At 38.8% G+C, this 24,805-nt stretch overlaps 1 protein-coding gene across 2 annotated transcripts in view; it reads right to left on the bottom strand.

Annotated features, from left to right (window-relative positions):
- Nucleotides 1-24,805, bottom strand: part of LOC103398389 (protein kinase C-binding protein NELL1) — a 194,480-nt gene that overhangs the window by 97,496 nt on the left and 72,179 nt on the right. For both annotated transcript variants that reach the window (XM_008336989.3, XM_017030667.2), the window contains 5 exons: nt 22,001-22,171; nt 6,904-7,000; nt 3,464-3,536; nt 2,809-2,891; nt 260-394 (listed from right to left, as the gene is read on the bottom strand). In XM_008336989.3, the coding sequence (XP_008335211.1) occupies nt 260-394; nt 2,809-2,891; nt 3,464-3,536; nt 6,904-7,000; nt 22,001-22,171 (559 nt within the window). The remainder of the gene's footprint in view (nt 1-259; nt 395-2,808; nt 2,892-3,463; nt 3,537-6,903; nt 7,001-22,000; nt 22,172-24,805) is intronic.

The following is a 24,805-nucleotide window of genomic DNA, read 5'->3' as shown; positions in this document are numbered from 1 at the left end:
CTTGGCCAAAGCTGCTCTTTTTTCCATTATTGTTACGGTTAATTAATTGGAACGATGAATTCATGAATTTGTTCCATATAGATCATTGCATGGTTGGATCCTTCATCACTGCCTAATAATCAATTGTGCATACAAATCATACAAATTATCAGCAGTAATATGTTTCTATTTATGTGACAAAAAAGTAAACCTGAAAATGTTTTAAGTTCACATTCTTTTATTTTAAGTTAAGAATAATACCAGATCCATGGACACTGACCTTACACGCACAGTTCCTGCAGTTCTCAGGCTCTTCCCAAAGCTCTTGATTCCTGTACACCATGTTGTTGGCACTGCAGGTCCTCTCACAGTGACAGCCCTCCAGCTGGGTCAGTCTGGACTCTGCATAGTTCAGCTGCGTCAAAGAACAAAATCACCAGAGTCACCAAACAAAACCAAAATCTCCAGTCCTTTAACCTGGTGGATATCAAACAGGTGCTCCAAAAGAAGGAAAAAAAAATTAAATCACCATTCGGCTCAGGCTCCAAACCTCAGGCTACAATCTATTGTGAAATGACAGACAGGACTGACAACTCCCATCCTGCCACAGCCCTTTCATTCCTACAAAATGATAAATCTTTCTCCCGCGTCTTCTTTCATCATCAGTATTCTCCACTGTTGCCTCCTGACATGGGCGATGCATCTTTGACTGACAGAAGTCAAAAGACAATGTCACTGGGTGAGGACAGAGAGGGAGGGATGTAACAAGACATTTAACTTCAGAGCTGAATTTCACAATCTTGTCTTTTGTCTCTTAACAGCTGATTAACGTGCGCTGACTGTTAACTGAATGGATACCAAGTAGCGCAATCTCAGCTGAAATTTAATAATGAATAAAAACAATACCCCAAACACCTAGCTCATTGAATAATTTAAATTTGGACAATGCAGACATGGTGGAAAAATATATATATAAAACCTCCAACCTGCCTCCACTTCCACTGATAGATTCTGCTACAGGGCCACATTGTCAGAAAGACTAAAAAATAAAAGCAGCCTTTCCTATAAAGTAAAATCCTGGTTGAATCGAGGCTGTGTTCTTCCTCTGGAGACGTTCCAGCTGGCCACTGTGTCACACATTCAAGTCATTTGTTGGTACAGCATAAAGAAAACTACATGCTAATGTGATTGAGCACCGCTCACAGACATGGGCCAGGAATTCATTGTCACTGGGATGCTTCAAAAGTGCTGTCTGCGTTTGTATAATGCAAAAAGGAGGCCATTCATCAAGTTTGTGCAGTGAGATTTTCAGGTCTCTGGGTCAAAGCTAGTAGACTATGGAAATGTACATAAACGTAAAGGGTTTTGATTAAATCTAAAAGACACTGATATAAATAATCACATTTTGGTGAGTACATTAAATCAACTGTCTGGAAACACCTGGCCAGACATTAACATTGACTGAATTAGTAATAATAATTTAAAAAGTCTAAATCTAAAAAAGATTTTCACTGGTCCAACTGATGGACAAGGGTCCAAACATCAATGTCCACAACAGCTTTAATAATTAAAAAGTTAACGAAACAGGTAAGACCCTGACAGCACTCGAGAGATGAAGATCAGGAGCAAGGAGTTTCATAAACAATTCAAAATGACATTCCTCCACTTACTGGATATCAGACCAGGCACAGGACATGAGGACAAAGAATAAGAACACGGACTAGAGGCAGCTGGAACAACCAGCATGAAACCTCAACCACACAGAACACTGATCCTACCAGGACTGAGTGCAGGAGGGAGGTCTGTTTACAGAGAGCACCAGGTGATGTGAATGAGACTGATGACACAGACACACGCAGAGGAAGGGAACCAGACAGATGTAAGATGAAATGAAAATAAAATAGATATTTAACCCTCGGATGAAATGGATGAAGTGTTTAGGCCTGCGTTTTTACAGAAATATTATCATGTCGTGTCATTGGACTCAAAATATTCTAAAGCCAAACATGTAGCAAATATCTCTGATGTGACGCTGTCTCTGCAGTGTGCAGTGCTCTGTTCACAGGTGAAACAAATATATGGTTGGAATGTAAGCAATAACATGTTGAAAACTTGTTTACTTGGATTTTCTCATGCTTAAATGAGGAAACTCTTCTTTTATCACCCAGCGGAGAAACCAAACCTATCAAGCCACGATGTGCGCTAACCACACTCTGGTCTAATGATTAGAAAACCTAAAAAGCTCTGACATCAGTAAATAAACACAACCTCAAATTAAGGCAGCATTTTAATGATTAACCAAAATCAAAAGGCTCAAACTTTGAAGCAGACATGCACTGCATGCATGAATATCTCACTTCGTTTTGCTAATGCACGGGTTCAATGGTTTAATCATGCCGGCCTGTTTGGTATTCAGACAGGATCATTTCATATCTTCTTCGACGTGCCACTTCAATCCATACTCAGTTTCGACGAGCCACTTCAATCCATACTCATACTCAGTTTCTCAACTGAGAAAAACAATCACATTCTCTCAGCAGACGGATGAAGGGGCTCATTGTATGTTTCTTTAATAACAATGTAGTTCAGCCTTTTATGCACTATATGTCTTGATAAAGATGTAAGAAGTAAGACAAAGTGAGAGTTGGATAAAAAGTTCACATTATACAAAACAACAGCAGTTAAAAGAACCATCTGTCTGTGTCTACATCAGAGGAGGATGTTATTTGTATTCTATTCAAAATGTTACTATAGTAAAAAAAATGTTTTCACTAATGTCCTAATAAATACATTTTGCTTGTTGTTTGGGAATTTATCTGCAGTGTTTACCTTCAGTGTCATCTTGGCCAGGAGCTCCTGAAGGTCCATGATGCCTTGCACCAGGCCCAGGAAGTCACTGCAGGTCGGGCAAGCTCAATTGGCGAAAACAAAGTATGAGACAAGAAATGAGATAAAGAGAAGAGGAGAACAAATTAGAGAGTAGATAAACAGAGCAGAAGAAAATCTTTAGCCTGTTCATTGGTCTTAGCTCATGGTAGCCAAAGACAAACACACACTGAGTGTTCATGCATCTTTCTGCTCTCTGTTTTAGGCTCCTGGCTGGTGCGCCAGTATCAATAGTGATGCAACAAGGTGTGATTATACACCTTATTGATCGGCAACAGAGGCAGCAACACAGCGGTGACCTCGTATCTTAATTTGTGTGACAGTAAACAGATGGAAAAACAAGGCTGGCCTGCACTCAGGCCCAGGGACAGCACGATGAAGATCAGTGGAGTAAAGGCAGGAGAAAAAGAAGCAAGGTTTTTGTCTGTGATCAGTGGAGAGATGTCGCCGCTGCACGACACATTACTGATGGCAATCCGATGTTATAATGGCGCACAATAATGGCCAAGGTTCTCGTTTTATCTTTACCCCTCAGCTCTCAGTCTTAGTGTGTGTTGAGAACACTCTCAATATGCGACTTTGTCACCATTACACTTACTGCGGTTGAGGTTAGGACACTGTGTGATGTAACCATTGGGGGCGAAGATGAGCTTCACATCCTGGATGATGCCCTGAAATACAGAAGAGAGAGCAAAGGTCGTTACAGCAGGAAACAGCAGCAGGAGAGAATGAAAAACTGGATATCATGTTGTGTGACATAGTGTTATTAGTGGTAACACTATAGAAGTAACACTGTTGACGATGAACATAACAGTCATACAGAGATACAACATATGTAACCAGAGAAGGTTAAGGTCAAGTGAACCTGAATTATTGTCATTGTGACACGGCACACCTCCGCACACAACCAAATGTGACCTCTGTCTTTAACCCATCACCTTAATGATCGAGGGGGGGCAGTGTGTGGGGACAGTGCCATACTCACTGCACCTCAGTGGAACCTAGTGGCTGGTGGATTCAAACTTGTGACCTTCCGGACACAAAGCATCTTCCTTAACCACCAAGCCACCACTGTAGCCCTAACCCTGGACTAACTCTAACCCTCACACACAGACACAAACTTCATTTATTTTTCCCCACATGCAATTTGAAATAAAAAGGCTGACTTAGAACGAATCAATAGCAGTGCATCTGAGGACTAAACATTAAGAAATGAAGCACGGAAAATATTGCAACTTTGGAGTTGCATTGATTTCTCCTTAAGTTGCTTTTGGTTTAAATTATATAGTCCATTAGTCAAACCTTTTTTTTTTTTTAAAAAAAAAAACGGAAAAAAAAAAAAACTCAATTGTACCATGTTGCTAAAACACAGGTACCTTTTATATAATTAAAATATAAACAACAGGAACATTGAATGATATGGGGAAAAAACAACATGAAAGTAGACTTCTAATTAGTACATCAATGGCAAATATGACGGGAACAAAGGAATAGGTCAGGTGATGTATGATGGGAAAATTCATAATCAAAAGATTGGATGATTGGATAGATGGATGGATGGACAGATGGATGGATGGATGGGCAAACATTACCATTCCCTTGTTTTATCTGAAGTATTTATTTTCTAGCCAACAACTATTCAAATAAAGTCAGGAAGTACTGTATATAAACGCTTTACTTCACGTACTTTTCTTTGTGTTTGTTGTTATTAATTCCATCATCCATACCTAACTATGTTGTCCTCTACCCATAAAAATAAAAAGCAAATCATTGCATATCAAATTTGTATTTTTTGTTTTCCTAATGAGAAACAATAAATTGTGCAGAGATTCAACAGTCCTTTCATAGTGAAGCACCAATGTGTGTGTATGTGTGTGTGCAGTGACATCAGGTTTAGAAATGTTAGTGATCCCATCCTACTGAGCCTTTTTCATGCTAGAATCTTCTACAGTATATGCAGTGGCATTACAGTAAACGTGTGTACTCTCTGTGTATCTCTCATCTGAATCCTGTAGGATGTCCCTCATTTTCCCTGTCACTTCATATGTAACCGTACACATCAAACCCTTCTGCTGCACATGAAAGACAATGAGTGAGGAAACTGTGAGCAGGCAGCTGGATGATGGAACTGTTTCTACACAGACTGCAGCCTTCCTCCAGTAAAGGACGGCCCTCCGAGCCTTGATGTGAGAGAGATTGAAGGATGAGAAGGAGGCAGGATAGAGGGCTGTGTGCAGCTGCAGTAGCAGTAAAGACATGGGTAGGAGAAATTATTTACACCACAGCAGGGTCTATTGGTTAATCAATATGTGGGCAGGTGGGCAGGTGAGATGGGAATATCTTTTTTTTTTTGGAAACACCACGCTGGTTCCACTCCCTGCTGTGTGTGCGTGCAGGAGGCTGACAAAAGGAGAAGTGATTAAATATCAGCAGTATTCTAATGGGCCTGGGAACAAGTGTTTCAAACACACACTGAGCTGGTCTGCTGCTCTCTGCGCCCCCCCCCCTCTCTGCGCTCTCTCTCTCTCTCTCTCTCTCTCTCTCTCTCTGATATTTTGTATTTTTGATCTCTGGTTACACTTAAGCAAGTGTGTGTGTGTTAGAATCTAGAATCCACAGTGCAAATGCTGATCTTCTCTGGTCTATCTGTCTTAATGTGAACTCAATTCCTTTTCTCTGGAGGCAAAATCTCATTTCTGGGGCTTGGGATAAAATTAGCAATTAGGAAAAGGGTTTATGTCGAGTTAATGTTAGTCATGGATATGGTTTCAGTTATGGTTCAAATTTCCAAAGAAGACAGCGTTTTTATAACTGTGTGTGTACGTAGAACTGAAATGATGGATTGATGAAGCGACCTCATCCACTAGGAGGATTTTTAGATTACACTTCTCCCAAACTGAAGCTTCTTTTTAATAATTTAGCTGCCAATAAACTTTGGTTCCACTGTTATTTTGAAAATGGAGATGAACTGAAAAAAAACGTACATTTTAGACATAGCTCTGTTGTTTATAGTCGTTGTTTTTTCCTATATCTACAGATATTTTATATATACTTTTATGCTGTTGTAATTTCCTTGAAAATATTTTTATATATCCTTTTATATTTGTACTTTTTTGTCATTTTGAAGAAAATCCTCTATAAATTAATTGATTACAGTAAACCCTTGTTTTTCGCGGGGGTTACGTTCCAAAAAGAACCCGTGATAGGCAAAATCCGTGAAGTAGAAATCTTTATTTTTTTTACAATTAAATACTCAGAAAAAGAAGAGAAAGAACGAACAAACCATTTTACAGTCTCAACCATTTGTTTCACAAATAAAGTAAAATAAAAGTACTTTAGAAACGTTTCAACAAATAACTTCTGTAATGTACTGTCAAATAATAATTTTAATCATCAACGTGAACAGAAGGCTTCAAATTGCGGAGATTAGCACCGCCCACCGTGAACGGGAGAAAATTAAAAATGATTATGAAAAAAATACAAATTACCTGGTCTTGTTGCGGGCAGTTGCAACCCTTTTTGAATCCTTATTAAAACTTATTGCTGCTGTCTTCCTTATGTTTTTTTTTCTTCCTTCTTTATGGAACGAACGGAAGATTCATTAATTCCATAATGCCGACCTACAGCCGCATAGCTTTTACCTTCATTTAGCATGTCCAATAGTTTTACTTTATCACCGATAGACAGCATCTTCTGCTGCCTTTTGGTCCCTACCGCAGGTACTTTTGCCGGTCCAGAGCGTTTTGTCGACATTATGGGGTTTGATAAACTCGAAATTGCAAGAGAATTTGCACGTACGTAATGTCAATTTGGCAAGCTTTTTTACGTACGTGTACATATTAAACCGCAACGTTATTGGCGCACAGGTAGAGAAGAAGCGGAGTGACTTTTTAGCCAATCAGAATGCAGAACACAATGCACGATGCAAATCCGTGAAGTAGCGAAAGCGTGAAAAGTAAACCGCGTTATAGCAAGGGATCACTGTATAAGAAACAATCAAAGTCTGCGTCTCTAGTGCGTATGCACGTGCTTTCTTACCTTGAACAAGCCGTGCTTGTGACTGTGCTGCCCGAGCCACACTCCAATGCCAGGGGTGAGCTCCATCTGAGGAGGGTCTATCACCCGCTCATAAATCCTGCCAACAACAAAGCAGAACAGAAGGTGTGGATAGGAGAAGGACACGGAAACACTTTTCCCACTTTTATGTCGTTCTGGCAGGAACACTGATTGAACACTGCTGAATTACAAAACAAATTCTGTCAGACTTTCCTTGCACCATGTGTCCACTTACTTCTCCACTTGCTGGGAAGCACATAGTGCAGAACAGTGTCTGATCTCCACAGCAGGACAGCCAGTGTTGCCCTAAGGGCTCTGTAGCAGTGTAATGACATCTGGACGTGCAGTGTAGGACTGTGTGGTGTAGGAAACCGTAGTGTAGGGCTGTGTAGTGTAGTGTCCAACTACTGACATAATATATATATGTGTGTTGCATTATGGGAGCAGAAAACACTCATGTATTTGGATAACTGATTTTTTTTTTTTTTTTTTTTTTTTTGTGGATCCAGTGGAACAGAAAGGATGTTGTGAAGAACAACGTCGTAGGTTTTCATCATCTTAGTTACAGTGAAGAAATCTGACTATGATCAGACCAGTTGTCCTCCTTCTTATGAATGGAAACTATGGATGATTGTGTACCTCAACAAGTATCTCAACAGTTTACATTTCAAATATATCAAACTAACACAAGTAACGTCTTATTTTATGATAAATCAAAATCAATAACATCGAATGACACAAAGTTCAAAAAGAGAAAATGAAAGTGCAGTTGTGCCACCATCACTCCAACCTTGGAAATGGACTTGGGGAGAAATAAAACTTCAACCACAAGCTTTACATCAAAAGCCTATAGTTGAAGTTTTATAAAGTTCCTTTTTTTCCCCAATCAGACACAGATATTGTTTAATTGTATATGATACAATGATAGTAATTTTATTTAAATAAACCAGGCTAATTTGTATGCTTTGGGCTTATTATAAGAGCTGCATTTAGCATTAAATACTTAACATTGAGTGGGATTATTGCTGTAATTTCTTTGGATCTGAATTGCTCCTCATCACTGCAGCTCTCGAGCTTCTTGGGGTTTCAATTAAGGCTTTAGTTTTTAATTTTCTTTGTACATATGGTGGAATAATTCACTGTAGTCGCTCACTGAGCCAAACACTGAAAAAAGAACGAGCATATAATCAAAGAGGAGCAAAGAGGGCAAAACCTTAGCAGGAAAACAACATGGCATCTGGCCCTTTTTTTCTTGTTAAATGCTTATTAATAAATGTCAAGTGGGCTTTGTGCTAAGGTTCCACTCCATCTGTCCCTGAGAATCACCATGGCTACTTTAGTCTGACCACAAACTCAGCTGTTCGTTAACATATGTAAAATCTGAACGACCCCATCGCTGTTAGAGCCGGACCTTTCTGGAGCCCCACCTGCTGAGAAAGACACCACTGAGCTGGAGAATATAGAAATCGCGTTGTCATAATTCATTTTTATTGCCATCATCTTTTCTGCCTTTTCTTTTGTCACCTTCTCACCCCAGTCAGCAGCAGCAGGATGGCACAGAAGATTACCAACAACACCGGAAAGAGCGGCGGTGAGGATAAAGCCAATTAGAATACTAATGTGCTCAGAGGAATGTTTGCACAGTCTGACACAACAGGCTATCATCAGCTAATTATAGACAATGTACAGCACTCAGCATACTGTAGAGTATGAGCGACAGCGCTTCTCTATCAACATGCTGCAGGATTCGGTGAGTGATGGCCACAATTTACACTCACAAGACATTAGAATGTTAATTAATGCAGTTAATGAGTTGACGGCAAAACGTACAACAGAAATTATTTGTGCAGATATGTGAGGATTATGAAATCCATGTTTGGAATAATCCAAGCAAGGAAAGTTTATTTGTACAGCATAATGCATACATAAGGCAATACACAGAGATTCAAATTCAAATTCTCATAGATACGTTTAGACTGAACTCTATTGGTCGCACACTGGGGAAATTATAGAATAGTCCAGTTATCATGACTGGACTGTTTCTCCAGTCATGATAACTGGAGGAACAGTAAAGGGCAGGAGCCAAGCAGAGGTATTTTTTCTTATGTACTGTACGTGTATGTTGGTCACGATGGTGTGATGGAGAGACAAATATAACAGGTGGTTTATTGTGTAGGACAATGGAGTTGTCCACTTGACTAGCATAAAATCCCTTGCCAAAATTACTGAGGTGGCCTCTCAGGACTGTCCACCGTTTCTGGTTTTCATTTAATAATGTTCAGGTTACGATTATATAAAACAGAATTTCCATATATAAACCAACAAACCAGAGAGACAGCCAATCACAATATCTTGACTTCCCTACTGCTTTTAGGGCAAGGTATTAATTTAATCTCAATCTGAGAGAATGCTTCCTGTAAATAATTATTATAATTTGAATTTAAAATCAGCATGTTAAAGTTCCTCAACATGTAAGACACTCCCCTCCAGGAGAGGATGCGGCCCAAATTAAACCTTGCTGTTGGTGGAACGGTTTGCGGCAAAAATACACAAAACCAGATGAAGCGGAGCCATCACTTCATCCATAACCGGTTAAATAGGCCGGCACTGCTCCATTTTTTACACCGCTCTCCTTACCCTTTATCTGCGTCTGTGGGAATGTGAATGTGGGTGAGTAAGTGAGTGAGTGGGTGAGTGAGAAAGGAGGAGACCCACAGCTCACTAAAAAAAGTCAGGCAGGTGAGAAGAAGTTGGTCATCATTCATGTCAAAGGCAGAGCTGAAGCAAAGAAAAAGTTTAAATGTAGGAAAGAGCCCAGGTATGGTGGACGGATGATGTAAATCGACATTATCCGACATTACAGACAGTAAAGTCTGCTCAGAATCCACTTTAGCAAACTGCTTAAGAGCCCTATGTTCATGCACTGTAATGAAATAAACCCAGGCATATACTGAGGAGTGCAGCCATGTGAGCTGACTGTTTCCTTTTCTGGTCTTATGTTAACAGAAACACTCTGCACAGGCTGGAGGAATACACAAACCTAAATATTTCATTTTCAAAAGAGCTCTGCGGTGTATTCGTAGGTCTCTGTCACTGTATGGAAATCCACTTACAAAGGACAGCCTCAATGTTGAAACCCTAAAATGCAAGCAACTTCCATCTACCTGCTTCTTTCCAGGACGTTTCTGTCTCGTTGGTGCTTTTTCTGTGAGCTCTTGCAGAGAAGAAAAGTAAAAAATAAATAAATAAATCAAACTGCACATTTAAGTCCTATTTAAATTGGGAGTCTTTATGTGGGACAGAATTCTAAAAGCGCTGCATTTATCATCTATGAGACAGACCTGGGTTATGCAGAGCCAGTGACGTACCGTGCATTTCTCACCTAGGCCGTCAGTGGCATCCTGCCTGAATACATTAATGTCTTAATGATGTCATTATGTCTATAGAAACCATCAATAATATGCAGAAATGTAGTGTACTGAATCGTTATAACCTAGATAACTAGTACAGGTTGGTTCTTGCAATACTGTGTATGTTACAAAACGTCTTTTAATTTATTTTAGTTTGTTTTGTTTTCGTAGGCTAGAAAACGTCTATTTTATCACGATAATAATGAAAGTATTGGAAATTTAAAAAACATATATACCGCAAAAACCTGCGATACAGCAAAAAATCTGCAATACTGAAATACATTTAAAATATTAAAAACCCACGATGCACTGAGGAGGTGACAGTAAAACGCTGGCCTTGACAGGACACCACTGTGCAGAGCTTCAAATCCCTTTTTTTCTTGGTAGAACAGGTGATCTTACACTGAATGCAATTTACTCTCTAAGTCTTATTTTTGTACCATTTAACTTAAATTGATTGGTGAATACTGTACTTGAGCTTTTTTTTTCCCATCGGCCTTCCTCACATTCCAAATCGACCAGCATTTAAAAACAAGATGCCATTAGGGACAGAAATAAGGTAAAGATGAGCACAATGAGCACCAATAACCACAAGTCAACCTTTCCACTGTGAATGCACATTATGCCCTACTTACTCAACTGTGCATGTAATAAATGAGACGATACTCCGTTACAGCCCATTTGCTGAGATTGGATATGGATCCTGACTCATTTACATGTGAAATTCTGCTCGGATGTGAATAGAAAGACAAAGCAAATAGCTTTCGCGAACACACTTTTATGTTATTATTCCTCTAAATTAAGTCTTCAGCAGTTAAAATGACAATAAAAAACTAGAATGTTCTGTATAACAGTACACCTACACCAGCTCAGTGACTGGTACATGATCGTAAAGCCTTGATGCAGTTTCTCTGAGCTGAACACAAACGTACAGCTCCACCCTGGGGGACATCACTAATAAAATCACAAGAGATTACAAATGAGCCTCTTCCCACAGGGGAAACACTCTCGGTTACATCTCTGTTAACTGTACAACTCTATCACTGTGTCGTAGAGCAGAAAGCATTTGAAAAGTTCTACGAGTTTAACACTTATCAGGTGATTCTTTCATCGTCTACCTTCTAACCCTTGTCAGGGTCAATGGTGGTGGGAGGTGGAGCCAGCCCCAGCAGTCTTACATATGAAAAGGAACAACGATTTATACTTTTATTCACACCAATGGTCAATTTTATGTGTGGTTGTGTGTGTGTGTTACCATCTGGGCCTTGAACCAGTGGTGTTCTTGTTATGAGGCAGGGGCAGTGACACTGAAACAGTGTTAAATAAATGGTTTCCTGCTTGTCAGTCAATCACAGTCGTGCCCAAATTAACAAGCAGAACCAGCTGTATACACCAAGGTAAATCACAGAACTTTAGTGTGCGGCTTTATTCCAAAAACAAGTTAGCCTTATCAGCCAGACATCAAATGTTTAAGATGTTTAATCACCACATCTTTGCCAACTGCTGTGAAACATTTGATTTTTTTTTTTTTAATTTGATGTTTAACTAATTTTTATACATACGACTGCTACTCTAGGCTATTAGCTTCTACATTTTAGGCTTTAAAAGATAAAGATAAAAGGATCCATTTCCAGTTATGCAACCAATTGTAGCCAGAGCTAATTCAGTCCCATGACATGCCACTGCTAGATAAATGAAACAGCACAATACACAGTACAATACAACAAACCAAAAATACATTAAATTTAGGACAGTTATCACATTTTCACTAAAACTGAATGGAAACCTGTTCAAATTCGTGATAATTTATTTTCCCGAAACTCAAAGATCATTTAAAAGGAACTCCCTTTGAGTCCTAGGACTGAGGTAAAGACACTGCGCGTGTCCTGATGCAAAAGAAAGATGAAAAGCAGCAACTTTTTGGCTTTCTCTTGTACATATGATGTACATATATCTAGATATCTGTAAAAAAAACAAAGCGACTCTCCCACAAAATAGCTTCTCTTTGTTGTGCTGCAGATGTGAAACCATGCAGCTCTGTTAATTTTTCAACACCAGTGGAAACAATAATGGGTGTTCAGGCAGCTGTGATTGCAGCACTACAGTATTTACTGCTGAAAAGCTGATGCGTCAGTCTTCCTTCTACTAATGTGGATGAATCAAAGGGAGAGTAAGTGCAGTTTGAGGTGTTGCTGGAAAATTTCAAGTTAATCTGCCCGGGGTGAGGTCTTTTAGAATAAAAACACCTGAGACTAATGACGCAACAGAACCAGAGAAGGCAGGATTTTTTTGGAACGCGCTTTGTATTTCCAAGTATTTTAGAAATTCTTGTACTTGATGCAAAAGATCCCCGAGGAGATAAATTAAATCTAGACAACGAAAACTGGAGCACAGTACCAATAAGGAGTGAAAGTATTGCCTGAAACTGGAGCATATCATAACAAACATCGCAGATGTATCATGCCTAATGGATAAAATGACCTGAATTCCTTTTCCACCCAAGTTGGAGCAACTGATAAGATATGATCCACCCATGTAGATGAAGATCCAGTCATGGGGGGGGGAGGGGAGGGGGGAGGCTCCGTCAACCGAGTTGGAAACGACCTGCTTCCTCCCAGTCACAGATACCTGTAATTACTTTAGCTCAACAATGACCTTATCTGTTCACACAGGCTTCTGTCCTCTGCTGATAAGACAAAACTGCATGTCTATTCTGTAGAAAAGAATAAAAATACAGGAACCAAGGGACCTCAGGTTGGCGTATGTGTGTGTAGGTCTTTCTGTCTGTCTGTGCCCGAGGTACACTCTGGTACACCCTGGTATTTGCCAACAATAAAAAACAAAAAACCCTGACTACAGCAACTGACAAAAGCAGGGAGGTCAAGTGTGTGCAGTATAAGGTACACAGCAGACTGAATACTTTATCCCAATATTGGTGAAAATGTAGTTTATTGAAGCAGATGTTTTCACATCAGGAATGAAGACAGCAGCAGGAACCTTACTGAAACTCACTGTAAGAATTGTTATGTTGTGATACCAGTCATTTAAAAGAACACCTGAAGACGTGCCTTGGTGCTGAACACACGACCGTCTCTTCTCAGTTTTAAGGTCACAGTGGCCGGATGAGGTGTCTACACCCATGGTTTGTTGAGAATAATTTAACATACATTGTGTTTGTTCATTCGTTAACTGAAATGTCCAAAAAACGTTGCCAGTTTAAGTCACACTTTATTTACAAGAGACGGTGTAAAAGCTCCATGGGGTTCTGTTCAGTGGCTGTGTTAACTAGGCAGAAGGTTTCATTTTATTTGTCTTCTTTTATTGTATTCCTAGTTTCAGACAGTGTTTGTAAATATTTGTTTGGTTTAACCTTTTCGTAACCTTCTGTTGATGAGAAGAAAATTTTAAAAAATGGCCTAGTTTGGTCCTCACTGTGGTTCTTGATGTGCTCACACAAACATACACATGAATATACTGGAATACACACAGACTTGTGCAACACATATACAGTACAAAATGAAACTCAACCTAAAGTAACCAAAGTATTGGTGACAGTACTGTGTCGGCTAATACAGAAATGAAAACACTAGTACTTCTACTGGGTTGTGAAATATGGAAGAGAAACAACCCTAATTGGAATGAGCATTTGATTTAAAATAAAATCCTATTTCTCTCGCTAAGTTGTTATGTTTGGTTTAGTGAATAAATAAATGTAATATGCTTTTTAAAATTACATAAAAATGTTCTATTTTTGATGGAGTTTGTGTCAATTTAAACCCAGTAGTTCGCACCAGATGGAAAAATTAGACCTTGGAAATAAACACAATGTACAGATCAGAAATCACAACTCTATACGTCCATTCCAGTGACACCAGGTCAAATGGCTAGGGGGTGGGGATTTTTTTATTTTTCATTATGCATGATGAGAGACTCATTCTTGAAGTGGAAATCCACCAGATACACCAGTGCTCTTCCACAGAGGCAACGTTAACTTTTGGTTGTTGTTGCCTTTATACAGTCCATTTATGGCGGGATCTCGTTGCCTCGCATGCTTTCGGAATTACCGCAGAATCATGTGATATTGTGCAAATTCAGGTGGCTCACAAGGTCGTAAGTGCAGCCGGTAAAATATCAGGGTATGGCAGGACTGTAGGTCCGTCCACTGGTTCCAAATTAAAAGTGCATAAATATCATTTAACAATTACCAGTTTTAACTAGTTGGGGTCTGTTGCACACCATCACCATCCCTCAGCTAAGAACCCTGTGCTATTGTGTTAAGCCGGAGATCCACACCACACAGTGCCAAAGCATTCAGACAATTGGCAAAGCCATAAATAGCACTTTCATTTACCAATAATCCCTTAAGAGCAAAGTCAACAGCCTACAATAATGATATTAATAAAGAAACAAAGCCACACTAAGAAGCCACAGATTTACTCTCAGTTCCTGCTTGTAAAAGGCTGTAACACTTCTGATGTCCAATAAAAAAGTGCTTTAACAGTTTCAACAGTGAGTCGACAATCCCTAAAGACTGAATGATGATTACAGAGGATGGTCTGTGAAACCAAACTGACGTAAGATGCAAATTACACAGAAACCAGTTGAAGTTGATGACTTCAGCACTACCTTTCATTGACATTTCACATTTTCCTCCATCAGACGGCCCATGGCTGGGAGAGTAATTACTGGGAGACGCCTAGAAGAGCTGCAGCACTGGAACGACTAACACCCATTGATCTAAATGTGGCTTATTTTGCTGGAGTTGCCCCATTGATTAGTGACCCCAGGGCCACATATAATTTCCTCTTTGCTTTCTGTGCACCGTGCGGCTGTCACAATAAAATCCTCCTGCTTAACAAAAGAGCTTCTCTGCTCGGAGATACCAACTGTATCTCAAAGCAAAACACTTGCCAAGAAACCGGGGCAGAGGTGTGAAGGTTACAGAAGCCATCATGTGGCATTATTAACCTGATTTCAAGTCATTATCATTCGCGGCACTGCAGCTCTCGCTCTCTTAGCCGAGGCGTCAGTGTTCAGGTACAATGCAATAATGAACGCTTGTTGCTCTGCTAAGCACAGCTCACACTGCCCTTTATAAGAAATTAAATGTTTTCTTCAGTTGTGTATTTGGCTGTACTTACGGCGTTGTCTTTTGCAGTTTAACCACTGTACCACAAACATATTCACTGTCAGTCTTATAACAATGAAAACAAATATCGGTCAACAGAACACACACCCTTGAGCGAGAACAATGGATGAGATCAATGGATCATCAGATGAGTTTTTTTTATTTTTTTTTATTGTGGCTCTATCATTAATCTAATGTTCCATGGCTCTCTACAGCCCGTTCTTATCCTAATGATAGTTTTGGCTGAGCTGATGAGCTGCTTAGCAGGTATGAAAAAAAGCAGCTTCCGGCTCACTGGCCTCTTTAATGAGCAAAGCTGAATATCGTTTTCTGCCTGCTGGTCACAAAAGCCCTGTGAGTTATATCATTATGAGATCTTTGAGGTAGAGAGCTCTCAGTGTTTCCTCTTCTGCATTTGTCCAATATTTTCCTGGAAAGCATCTCTACACTAGAGTATTAGGAAACTTATAAGCCCAATAAAAAACAGCACATAAAAATAGATTCTTCTTCTTTCTATTTTTTTATACAGTTTAACTCTTTAGAAAAGGCAGATCATGCACTAAAATCTTTTCTAAAATAAAAAATGACACAACATTGATGTTTAATAAACATGTTTCCAATCTTGATTAAAGTATATTTAAATAGACTGCAGCAATAATCTGAAGTTCTGTAATTAAAAAAATATTGATTAATAATGATGTTTTAAATTCAATAGTCAAATGAAACTAAAAAGACCACTGGGATTTTATCAACCTCCCATTTCAACCCTTAAAAGGAAAAAGAGTAACCTGAAGAAGTGAAAAAAAAAACAATATTAGCTCCTTTTTTGGTCAAACACCAGCCAATCTGGTCTATAATTACATTTTAAATATTACTCTCTGACGGTGATTTATGGACAAAATGAAAGAGATCATGTAGACCTGAGCATGGTGTTAGCCCACCCTGTGATTAATTCAGCCCACACTGATGATTCCTAATACCATCTTCTACTATACCATGTTTAATCAGCTGCTCTTTCTCTAATAGTTGCATCTTATGCTCCATGTATTGATCATGTAGTTGTACAAAAAATACCAAATGAAATAGCCTCATATAAATCCATATTATGTATGGCTGTAAAACAAATTTCTTGCAGGAACTAGTTGTCAAGTGCAGCGAATTAATACATCCTGTGTTGCGAAAGACCTGATGTGAAAGACAGCTTTGTTTACGTTCACTGGTTGTACGCCATACATTGGATTGTGCTACATTCATTTCTTTTGTTTGTGTTGTTGCTTGCTTGTTGCTTTCTTATGTATATATAGATGTATATATATATATATATATATATATATATATATATATATACATACTGTATATATACATATACACACACACACACACACACATATATATGCTATATATACATAAGTGTGTATTTGTTGACAAATAAAAAAAAACTCCTTTACACCTGCACTGTAATAAACATCTGCTCAAACAGTCAAAACTCCATGTTGGTTCTCGCCTATTTATAGTGAGGCATGACTCACACAGAGCCTTCCTAAGCTTTCTACTGTCACGTTACTGTAGAAACTTGTAAATGAGGTGCAACTGTTATTCAACTGCATCCAATTGAGACTGAAAAACCACATAGCTGTGACACCCGCGTTCTCCCAAACAGTTATCTCCAGAGTAAAGAATGGTAAATACAGTAAATAGAATAAAGCTTTTCCAAGAGCTCCAACTTAATCTTAGTGCCACCACTTCCCCAAAGCTGCTGTTCCTCATCAGTAATACATTGTTAACCAATGTTAACGAGGAATCACCTGTGAATCATTTGTCCACAGACACAGTTGAAGACCAGAGTTTTATTGACCGACTCCATCAGCATTACACATATAAGACCAGAGTTTATTGTCAAATGTCAGTTAAGCTAATATTAGATCTTGATATTGATCATCTAAAACGACGAGTGGTGAGACTAAGAACAAGGTGGACAATGTCTCTTAATGAACATTGATGCTGCATTCAACAGTGTGCATTAATCAGCAACTGTATTTTATCTTAGTGGCTTCAATTGGATATTAGCTACTGCTAACTAAATAACTGTTAAGAGATAAACTTTATAATTAATTATTTGTTTTATCTTGAGATCTTAATAATCCTGGAGTGAAAAGCAGCACTGGTATAAATAGCTACTAATACGTGCTGAAATGAACATGAATTAAATGTAAACAGTGATATAATTGTAAAAACCAACACACCAGCATACGCTGCTAAAATATGTATATGTCATAATAACTTTTTAATCAGCTATATTTAATAACAGATGACAACAACAACAGACATCGACATCCTGACTTTTTAATTTGTACTGTAACGTTTTACTTTGTCTTGTTGTGAACATTTCTCAGTGGTCACTGCACATGTAGATTTGAAATGTACTTATTATTCTTGAATATATACAGTACATATATATGTCTGTGTTTGTTAGATAGATAGATAGATAGAGAGAGAGAGAGAGCGAGAGAGACTGCATTTATCTCATCCCAAACGTGTTGTGTGTTTGTTAATGTTTTAGCTGCTGTCGTCTGAGTGAACAGAGGATGTTGATCAGGCCTCACTAATTACCAACAGATGAGAAACAGAAGGCAAAGCCATTTTTCTTGTCACGTCTCTGAGTGGAAAAACAATTTCATAAGCTGGATTTAAATGTTGGTGATTTTTAAAGCATTTCGGTCAAATCAACTTCAAAAACACCAGCCGTCGGTGTTCATTTCATTGTTCTCTGCTTTTGTTTACAGATAATAATTCTCCATTTTCTCGCATTGGAAGAATTGACATGCTGTGCCATTAATATATTTGTTATCTTCATATTCTACCACTAACCAATCGTGGGAGCTGTCACCTTCCCTTGGTTTTTAATTTTTAGAAACAGGTCATAAACCCAATTACATGTTTGCAAATACTACAACAGTGCAGCTGAGCTGATCCCGGCCACCGTCTCCTCTCCACTGACTCACTAACATGCTCCAATTTTTAAGCAAAGACACAAATCACTGTTGTTTCCTCTCCCTTCAGGGCTACATTAGTGAGTCATTTCTGAAACTCTGCATCAAATACCAAACAAAAAGGTCCTAATTTACCTCTCATTCAAATGGTCATGCTGTTCTTTGGCAGCAGGATACTCTGTCCCTGCTTCAGCTCAAAGTCAAACAGCAAATCGTCTCACTTCTTTATGCTGAAGCCCGTTGCCATATTTAATTTCACCCGGCACGTGTTCGTCTCACAGCCAACACATCATGTGAGACAATGCACGCTGGTCTCCTTGCCATGAAGTTTAGCAGCTTGTTCTAAACTGTAAAATAGTTGTTAGTGTCAATCATAATGACAGCAGACTGTCCTGTTTCCGGCTGCACGTTTCAGCTCCTTCATTTTTCTTTCATCCATATGGTCTTTTTTTTTTCCCTTCATCATATACGTACAGTACGTCTGCCTACATCCTTTCATGGCTCAGCCAGCTCAACACATACATATACTGTAAGGATATGTAGGGCATGAGCAGAGCTGAGAACAGCAGAGACCCCTGAGAAACACCTTCCAGCTTGCACATGAAATGACCTTCTGTGAGTGGCGGACACGTAGCGGTGTGGCTCGGCCAATGTCACCGCTGCAATTAGTTTCTCAGTTTAAAACAAAGAGCTGACTCCTGGTGACGAGGGCACATGCACTGGGCGTCTGCCATTAATTCAATTAAGAAAATTTAAGAAATGCAATTACACACACGGCAGTATATGACTGTGACCTTGTCTGAGCTCAGCAGTGACAACACTGCAGGTGATAGCACACAAATGTGTCTGAGGAAGGGTTTAAATGACACGCGTTTAATACAATGGCAGACGGAGGAGACAGAGGACAGAGAAAGTCATTCTCTCCACATCAGGGAATGGACTGCAGCATATATCTCTCTCTCTCTCTCTCTCTCTCTCTCACCACATATCAGATCTTCTATCTTGAATGATGTTGAAGCAAAAGTGGAAATAATGTGGAGAAAAGTGGAAAATCATGTTTCCTGTGGACAGAGGAGTTGTGACGTTCTACACAGAGAAGTGCTTGGAGTTGGACGTCAGTGAGTTTGACTGTTAGTAAACGTTTAATCGTGCAGGTGACAAATCAATTTAAGCATCAGCACCACTGGAAATACTAATTGGTTTAGTTCCTTGGGAAAATGGCATCAGTGTTTTATTTCCTGTGAAATAAGTTTTGCATAATATTTCCTATTTTCTTTAATAAAGGGATTGAAGGTGCAAATTATCAGGAGGCTTCTGACTAAATCAGCAAATGAACACAGTGAGTTTGTACAAAATCATTCTCTGATGTGTTAGATTAAATTTAAAGATGGATATTTATACTGTATCTCTACAATTAAATGAGCTCAATAAACTGAACATCAGAGAAGAGAGGAGTTACGGCACGGAGTGACACAGATTTACGGGTACAGTACAGCAGCCGATGTGATAACCTGAAAATCTTACATTGTTATAAAGATTTACTAACAGACAGGACCTGAACATCTGTGATCTGTTATTGAGGAGACTTCTGAGAGTGCGTGAAAGCTTCATAGTTGTTAAAATTTGGAACAGGGACTGGTAAGAACCAATTATGGTCAGTTATATTGTTGTTGTATGACAGTTGATCAGCAGGACAGCTAACAAACACATGTACATTAAGAACTTGGGAGATTTCAGTTTGAATTTTTTTACCTTTTTGACTAAATTGATGGTGTGTATAAATTTGACTCTTATTGGTTGGTTGTCTTTCTGTGTGGCCGAGCAATGGACTGGATACAAATTGGAAAAGAATTAACAGCAGAAAATGGTCACAGAGCTAACTCGCAGCATTCTTCGCAGTTTTTTTTTTTCAAATGATGAAGGTTGGAACAGGACTGGGAGTCTGTCAGTTGACTATTAATGGATAAATTATTCTCACTACTTGAGTGGTGTGAAATGAAGCAGAAATATTATATTCACTTTCTACTTCCCTGGTATTTGTCCCCTACTCTGTACAAAGTTGTCATCAAAGTCACATTCTTTAGTTCAGAGTAGTTCTGGAGAAATCAACGGAATAGAAAACACGTTTCAGGTGAATTTGAATTGTTCAATAAGGGTTCTTTCAACAGCCTTCAGTTCAACATTCACACTGTCGAAAGTCAATGTTTTAAATCTTTAACACAGTTACTCAGTGACTGCTAAATCATTGTTTTTACAGTGCAGTTTTTTTTTCATAGAACATTTTCTCCTCAAAATTTAGTCCAAGGATAGCGCTTTTATCATGTGACCAGGGTGAAATAAATCTTCTATATCTAGTGATTCTAAATGTTTTGAATTAGACCAGAGGACTGTGGGTATATTATTTTCTAAATAGGATAAATATAATAACAAATGAAAATATTTCAAAGAAATACAATCACATCAATACCTCAGGCTACTCTTCCAATCTTAAAATATTTTTATAAATTATATATAATTAAATTGTTACTGATACAAAGTTTAAAAAGCAGTAAAATCACTTTATTACTTAATTTTTAATTTAAAAAAATCAAATAAAAATATGGTGCCATGTGTCAGAGCGGGGGGAGTTGTAGGGGAGGAGGGCTACGTCATTTTTGTGGGGTTTTTTCTTTGTTGATAATCACAAGTGGCAGTAATTCAAAACATGTTCTTTTCAATATCCAAAAAAGTAGAACTAGCTTAACTGAGCCTTAAAGCCTTGTTCATTTGTTTGTTTGTTTGTTGGACAAGATTGCTGTTATATGATGCAGTTCCTATATTTAGTGACCAAAAACTAATATTTAAACACAGATTTGACCTAAGTGTAAAAAACATTTCGACTAATTTAGATTAGATATTCAAAAACAATACATTTGTCAATCCATAACCTGCTCTGCACCAGTTTCATATATTTCAAACTGAAATAATTAACACATACATATATAAAGCTCAACCACAAATAAATGTACCTCATTGGAATACATATTGATCTCTGCCCCAGATAATCTTATTTATTCCGCCATTTAATCTGCCATACAGTCTATCAAGACAAAACCATTGACTGTTAATCAACAAGTCATCAGCACTGTGTGAGAACACATCTGGGAAGAATCAATGCAGGAATCCAACTCCACTGTGCATCATCAGACATTTTCTCACACAATGGTAGAGCATGGCATCCTCTCCAAAGATATTTCCTAATCTCACAGCGTCTGTCCAGAAGCTACACTCTGGGAGGCCGAGTGATTCCTTCCTGGCTCTCAGGACTTGAGAAGGACCATCACAGCTGAGTAGCATGTTTATTGATCAGCTCTGACTGAGTGATCCTTTAGAAAAGGGCCCTCATTGCCCAATCGATGAGGCGATTATATCATTCTTACTTTCCACTCCGTTAGCAGCAAATATTCTATATAAAATACAGCCTTCCTTTAACTGCCGGGCATACTGTGGGGTAATGTTAAACACTGTCAAACTAAAGGTTCATAAACTCTCACAGGAAGACGTGATCCTACCTGTTACAATCGACATGAAGCAGAAGGTGGGACGCACTGATGGTCAGAGCGATCTTGTGCCACTGTCCATCTGCCAGTCGGTACGGGAAAGACTCAGATCGTGGTTTGCCTTTGAAGCGGTAGTGGTAGCGAATCTCTTCTCTCACTCCGCTGCTCTCCAGCTCAAAATAACTGGCAAAGAAGACATGAGGTCAATGTGACAGTTGAACAGAGAAAAAAAAAAATCATGAAATCTGAAAACACATGATGTTTTGTATTGTTGGAGTTGTCTTAATTAAAATCATACAATAATAATAATAATTAATTTGAACTTTATTGGTCTCACACTTTGGAAATTCTAGTGGGACTATTAAAATTGCTAGTTCTTGACAAGATAAGCAGAACAATGCAGGAGGCTGTGTGCTCTGATCATGGTACAAACTGGCCTCAGTTTGTCCAACCAAACACTAAAGCAAAGATGTACTGTATGTAGCATTTCCCTCCATGTCTTTCTTCACTTTGTTGTTCAGCTGCAGGGCTCAGAGGTAGCTATAGTTTTGGCCTCATGTGAACCCCAGGTCCACCTGTGAGGCCTAGAGCCGGAGGCAAACAGTCATGACATTTCTGCTACCCTGAAGCAGAAAGTGACCCCAACGGTGGACATCGTTGCCCCTCAGCACAGCCACATAAGACAGAAGAGCACTGCTTTGGCCAAAAGATGAGGCTACAGTTTTAATGAAAGGTTATTACAGAATTCTTTCTCTAGAAAAAACACACACAATACACTCCATGTGGTAAACACACTGCTCTAATCCATATTTCCAACTTGACTAAGACTTCCGCAGTACATTCCTATACACGAACACAACCACTTATACACACACACATACACATCAACCCCATTCAATACCAGAGCTCAACAGCTCTCATGCATATTTATGTAAAGGGAGAATGGACCTACTGCACAGAATATCAGTTCAGACTGTGGGGCAGCAAATGTATCCAAGAAACTAAGGAAAACTAATAAAAACTCAACCTAACACATCAGTGTGTAGGATGAAATATTTGTCCAATGACCAGGCGTTAGAAAAGCAGTAGAGGGAGCTGTGTTGGAGGATATGCAGCACGTGTCACTGCAGGTATTAAAGGTTGAGCGCTGGCTTGTCACATAATAAACAATAGCAAAAAGTAAAAACATGAAACTAATGTAAGAATTGTAATATATGTTAAGGGAAGATCAGAAAAAGCAGCCATGGTACTGCACCCTGGCAGTTATGACTTTTACAATTTGAGAATAACATTATGTTAATGCTAGTTTTGTATTGTTGCTGTTATAAATTATATTTTTTTAGGTATTAAGTTTTTCCTTTTTTTTTACATTTATTATATCAATATTTCATTGAAAAGAACCTTGAAACAAAGATCAAGACCCTTAAAGCAACAAAAAAATTAAAAGAATATTTTCCCATAGACTTAAATACATAGAATGTTTTTTGTTTTTTTTTGGAAGCCTCTGGAGTTGTATGCAGTGTAATAGTAACTTGAACAATATGTGCAGAATATATGCACCTCAAACAGAAAGACAGGGTGTGGATGGACAGAGTTGGCCAGTGGAGATGCCCTTGTCCTGCGAGCCATTACTCTGAAATTAAATGAATACATCACTCTGTGGCTGGGCTGGGTATTGACCTGACAGCTCATTTTCATCATGGTGTAGGAGGCTTATGATACTTGTCAACTGGAGAAGGAATCATTTGCATCAAGTGATTAAGGGAGGGAAAGGGAGGGAGATAGAGTTCTCCTACACGGATGAAGCAGGAGACCTGGAATAACTGGTGGAGCACTATTCAAACTGACTCATGAAATAATCATCAAAGGCATTAACTCCACTTCACAACCAGTGTTTGTTTTGTGAGGCATTAAGTGGTAGAGATTGTATTCCTGCATTACAGCACATTTTATGAAGGCTAAGGATATATTGGCAAACAGAGCATTTATAATGCATCGTGCAGCCTGACAGAAACGACAGAATATTTCATCCGCTCTGCTGCTTCCGAGCACAATAAATGAACAATGAGTCTTATTATTTTCAAAGGCTGTCTTCTTTAACGGTTGATCATTTAATGGTCCATCACTATACAAAGGCTGAACGGAACCATAATTAGTTCAACTTAAACGTTGAACAGTGGTCTGGATGTTACATGCAGTGGTGCTGAGTGTGGGTAGTGACTCCGGCAGGTGGCTGACACTGACAGACTGGCTGTACATCATTCTATAGTTTTCCTTCATGCCGTGACGTTACAGAGGGCAGCTGACAGCCAATTATCTGCACAGAAGGGAGGTCAACATTCTGAGCTTGTCCATGCATTGAGAGGAGGGGAGGGTTGGAGGTAAACAGTCTATGAGGTGGAAATTGACTGGTGCTTTCAGTGAAGGCACGGAGGGAACTGAACTGCAGAGTAATTTAAGAAGCCCTGTCTGTGGGTTGTCAGACAGAGACTACAGTAGATGGTAGATCTTCCTACACTGTTTATTGATGGAGAATATTGGTTCAGTTACAGATCACATTTGTGTCATTCAAATTATCATGTAACCATTTGTTATAGGGATAGCATTTTCATCAATAATAACTTCATATTATACGTCTTTCTTTTATTGTTACTGTTATTGCCATTAACTAGTTCATATAAGACAATATTTTAAAGGACCATTAACTATATTGTGGCTGAGTATTTGACATGTACAGTTAGAATCTCATGTAGTGACAAATTCATACTCAAATCCATATTCTTTTATTTTGAAATCCAGCAGCTCATCTTCTGACTC

The sequence above is a fragment of the Cynoglossus semilaevis genome, unplaced genomic scaffold (genome assembly GCF_000523025.1).
Source record: "Cynoglossus semilaevis isolate Cse_v1.0 unplaced genomic scaffold, Cse_v1.0 scaffold1033, whole genome shotgun sequence".
Lineage (NCBI taxonomy): Eukaryota > Metazoa > Chordata > Actinopteri > Pleuronectiformes > Cynoglossidae > Cynoglossus > Cynoglossus semilaevis.
The sequence above is the reverse complement of the archived record's forward strand: the minus strand, read 5'-3'. Positions and strand labels throughout refer to the sequence as shown.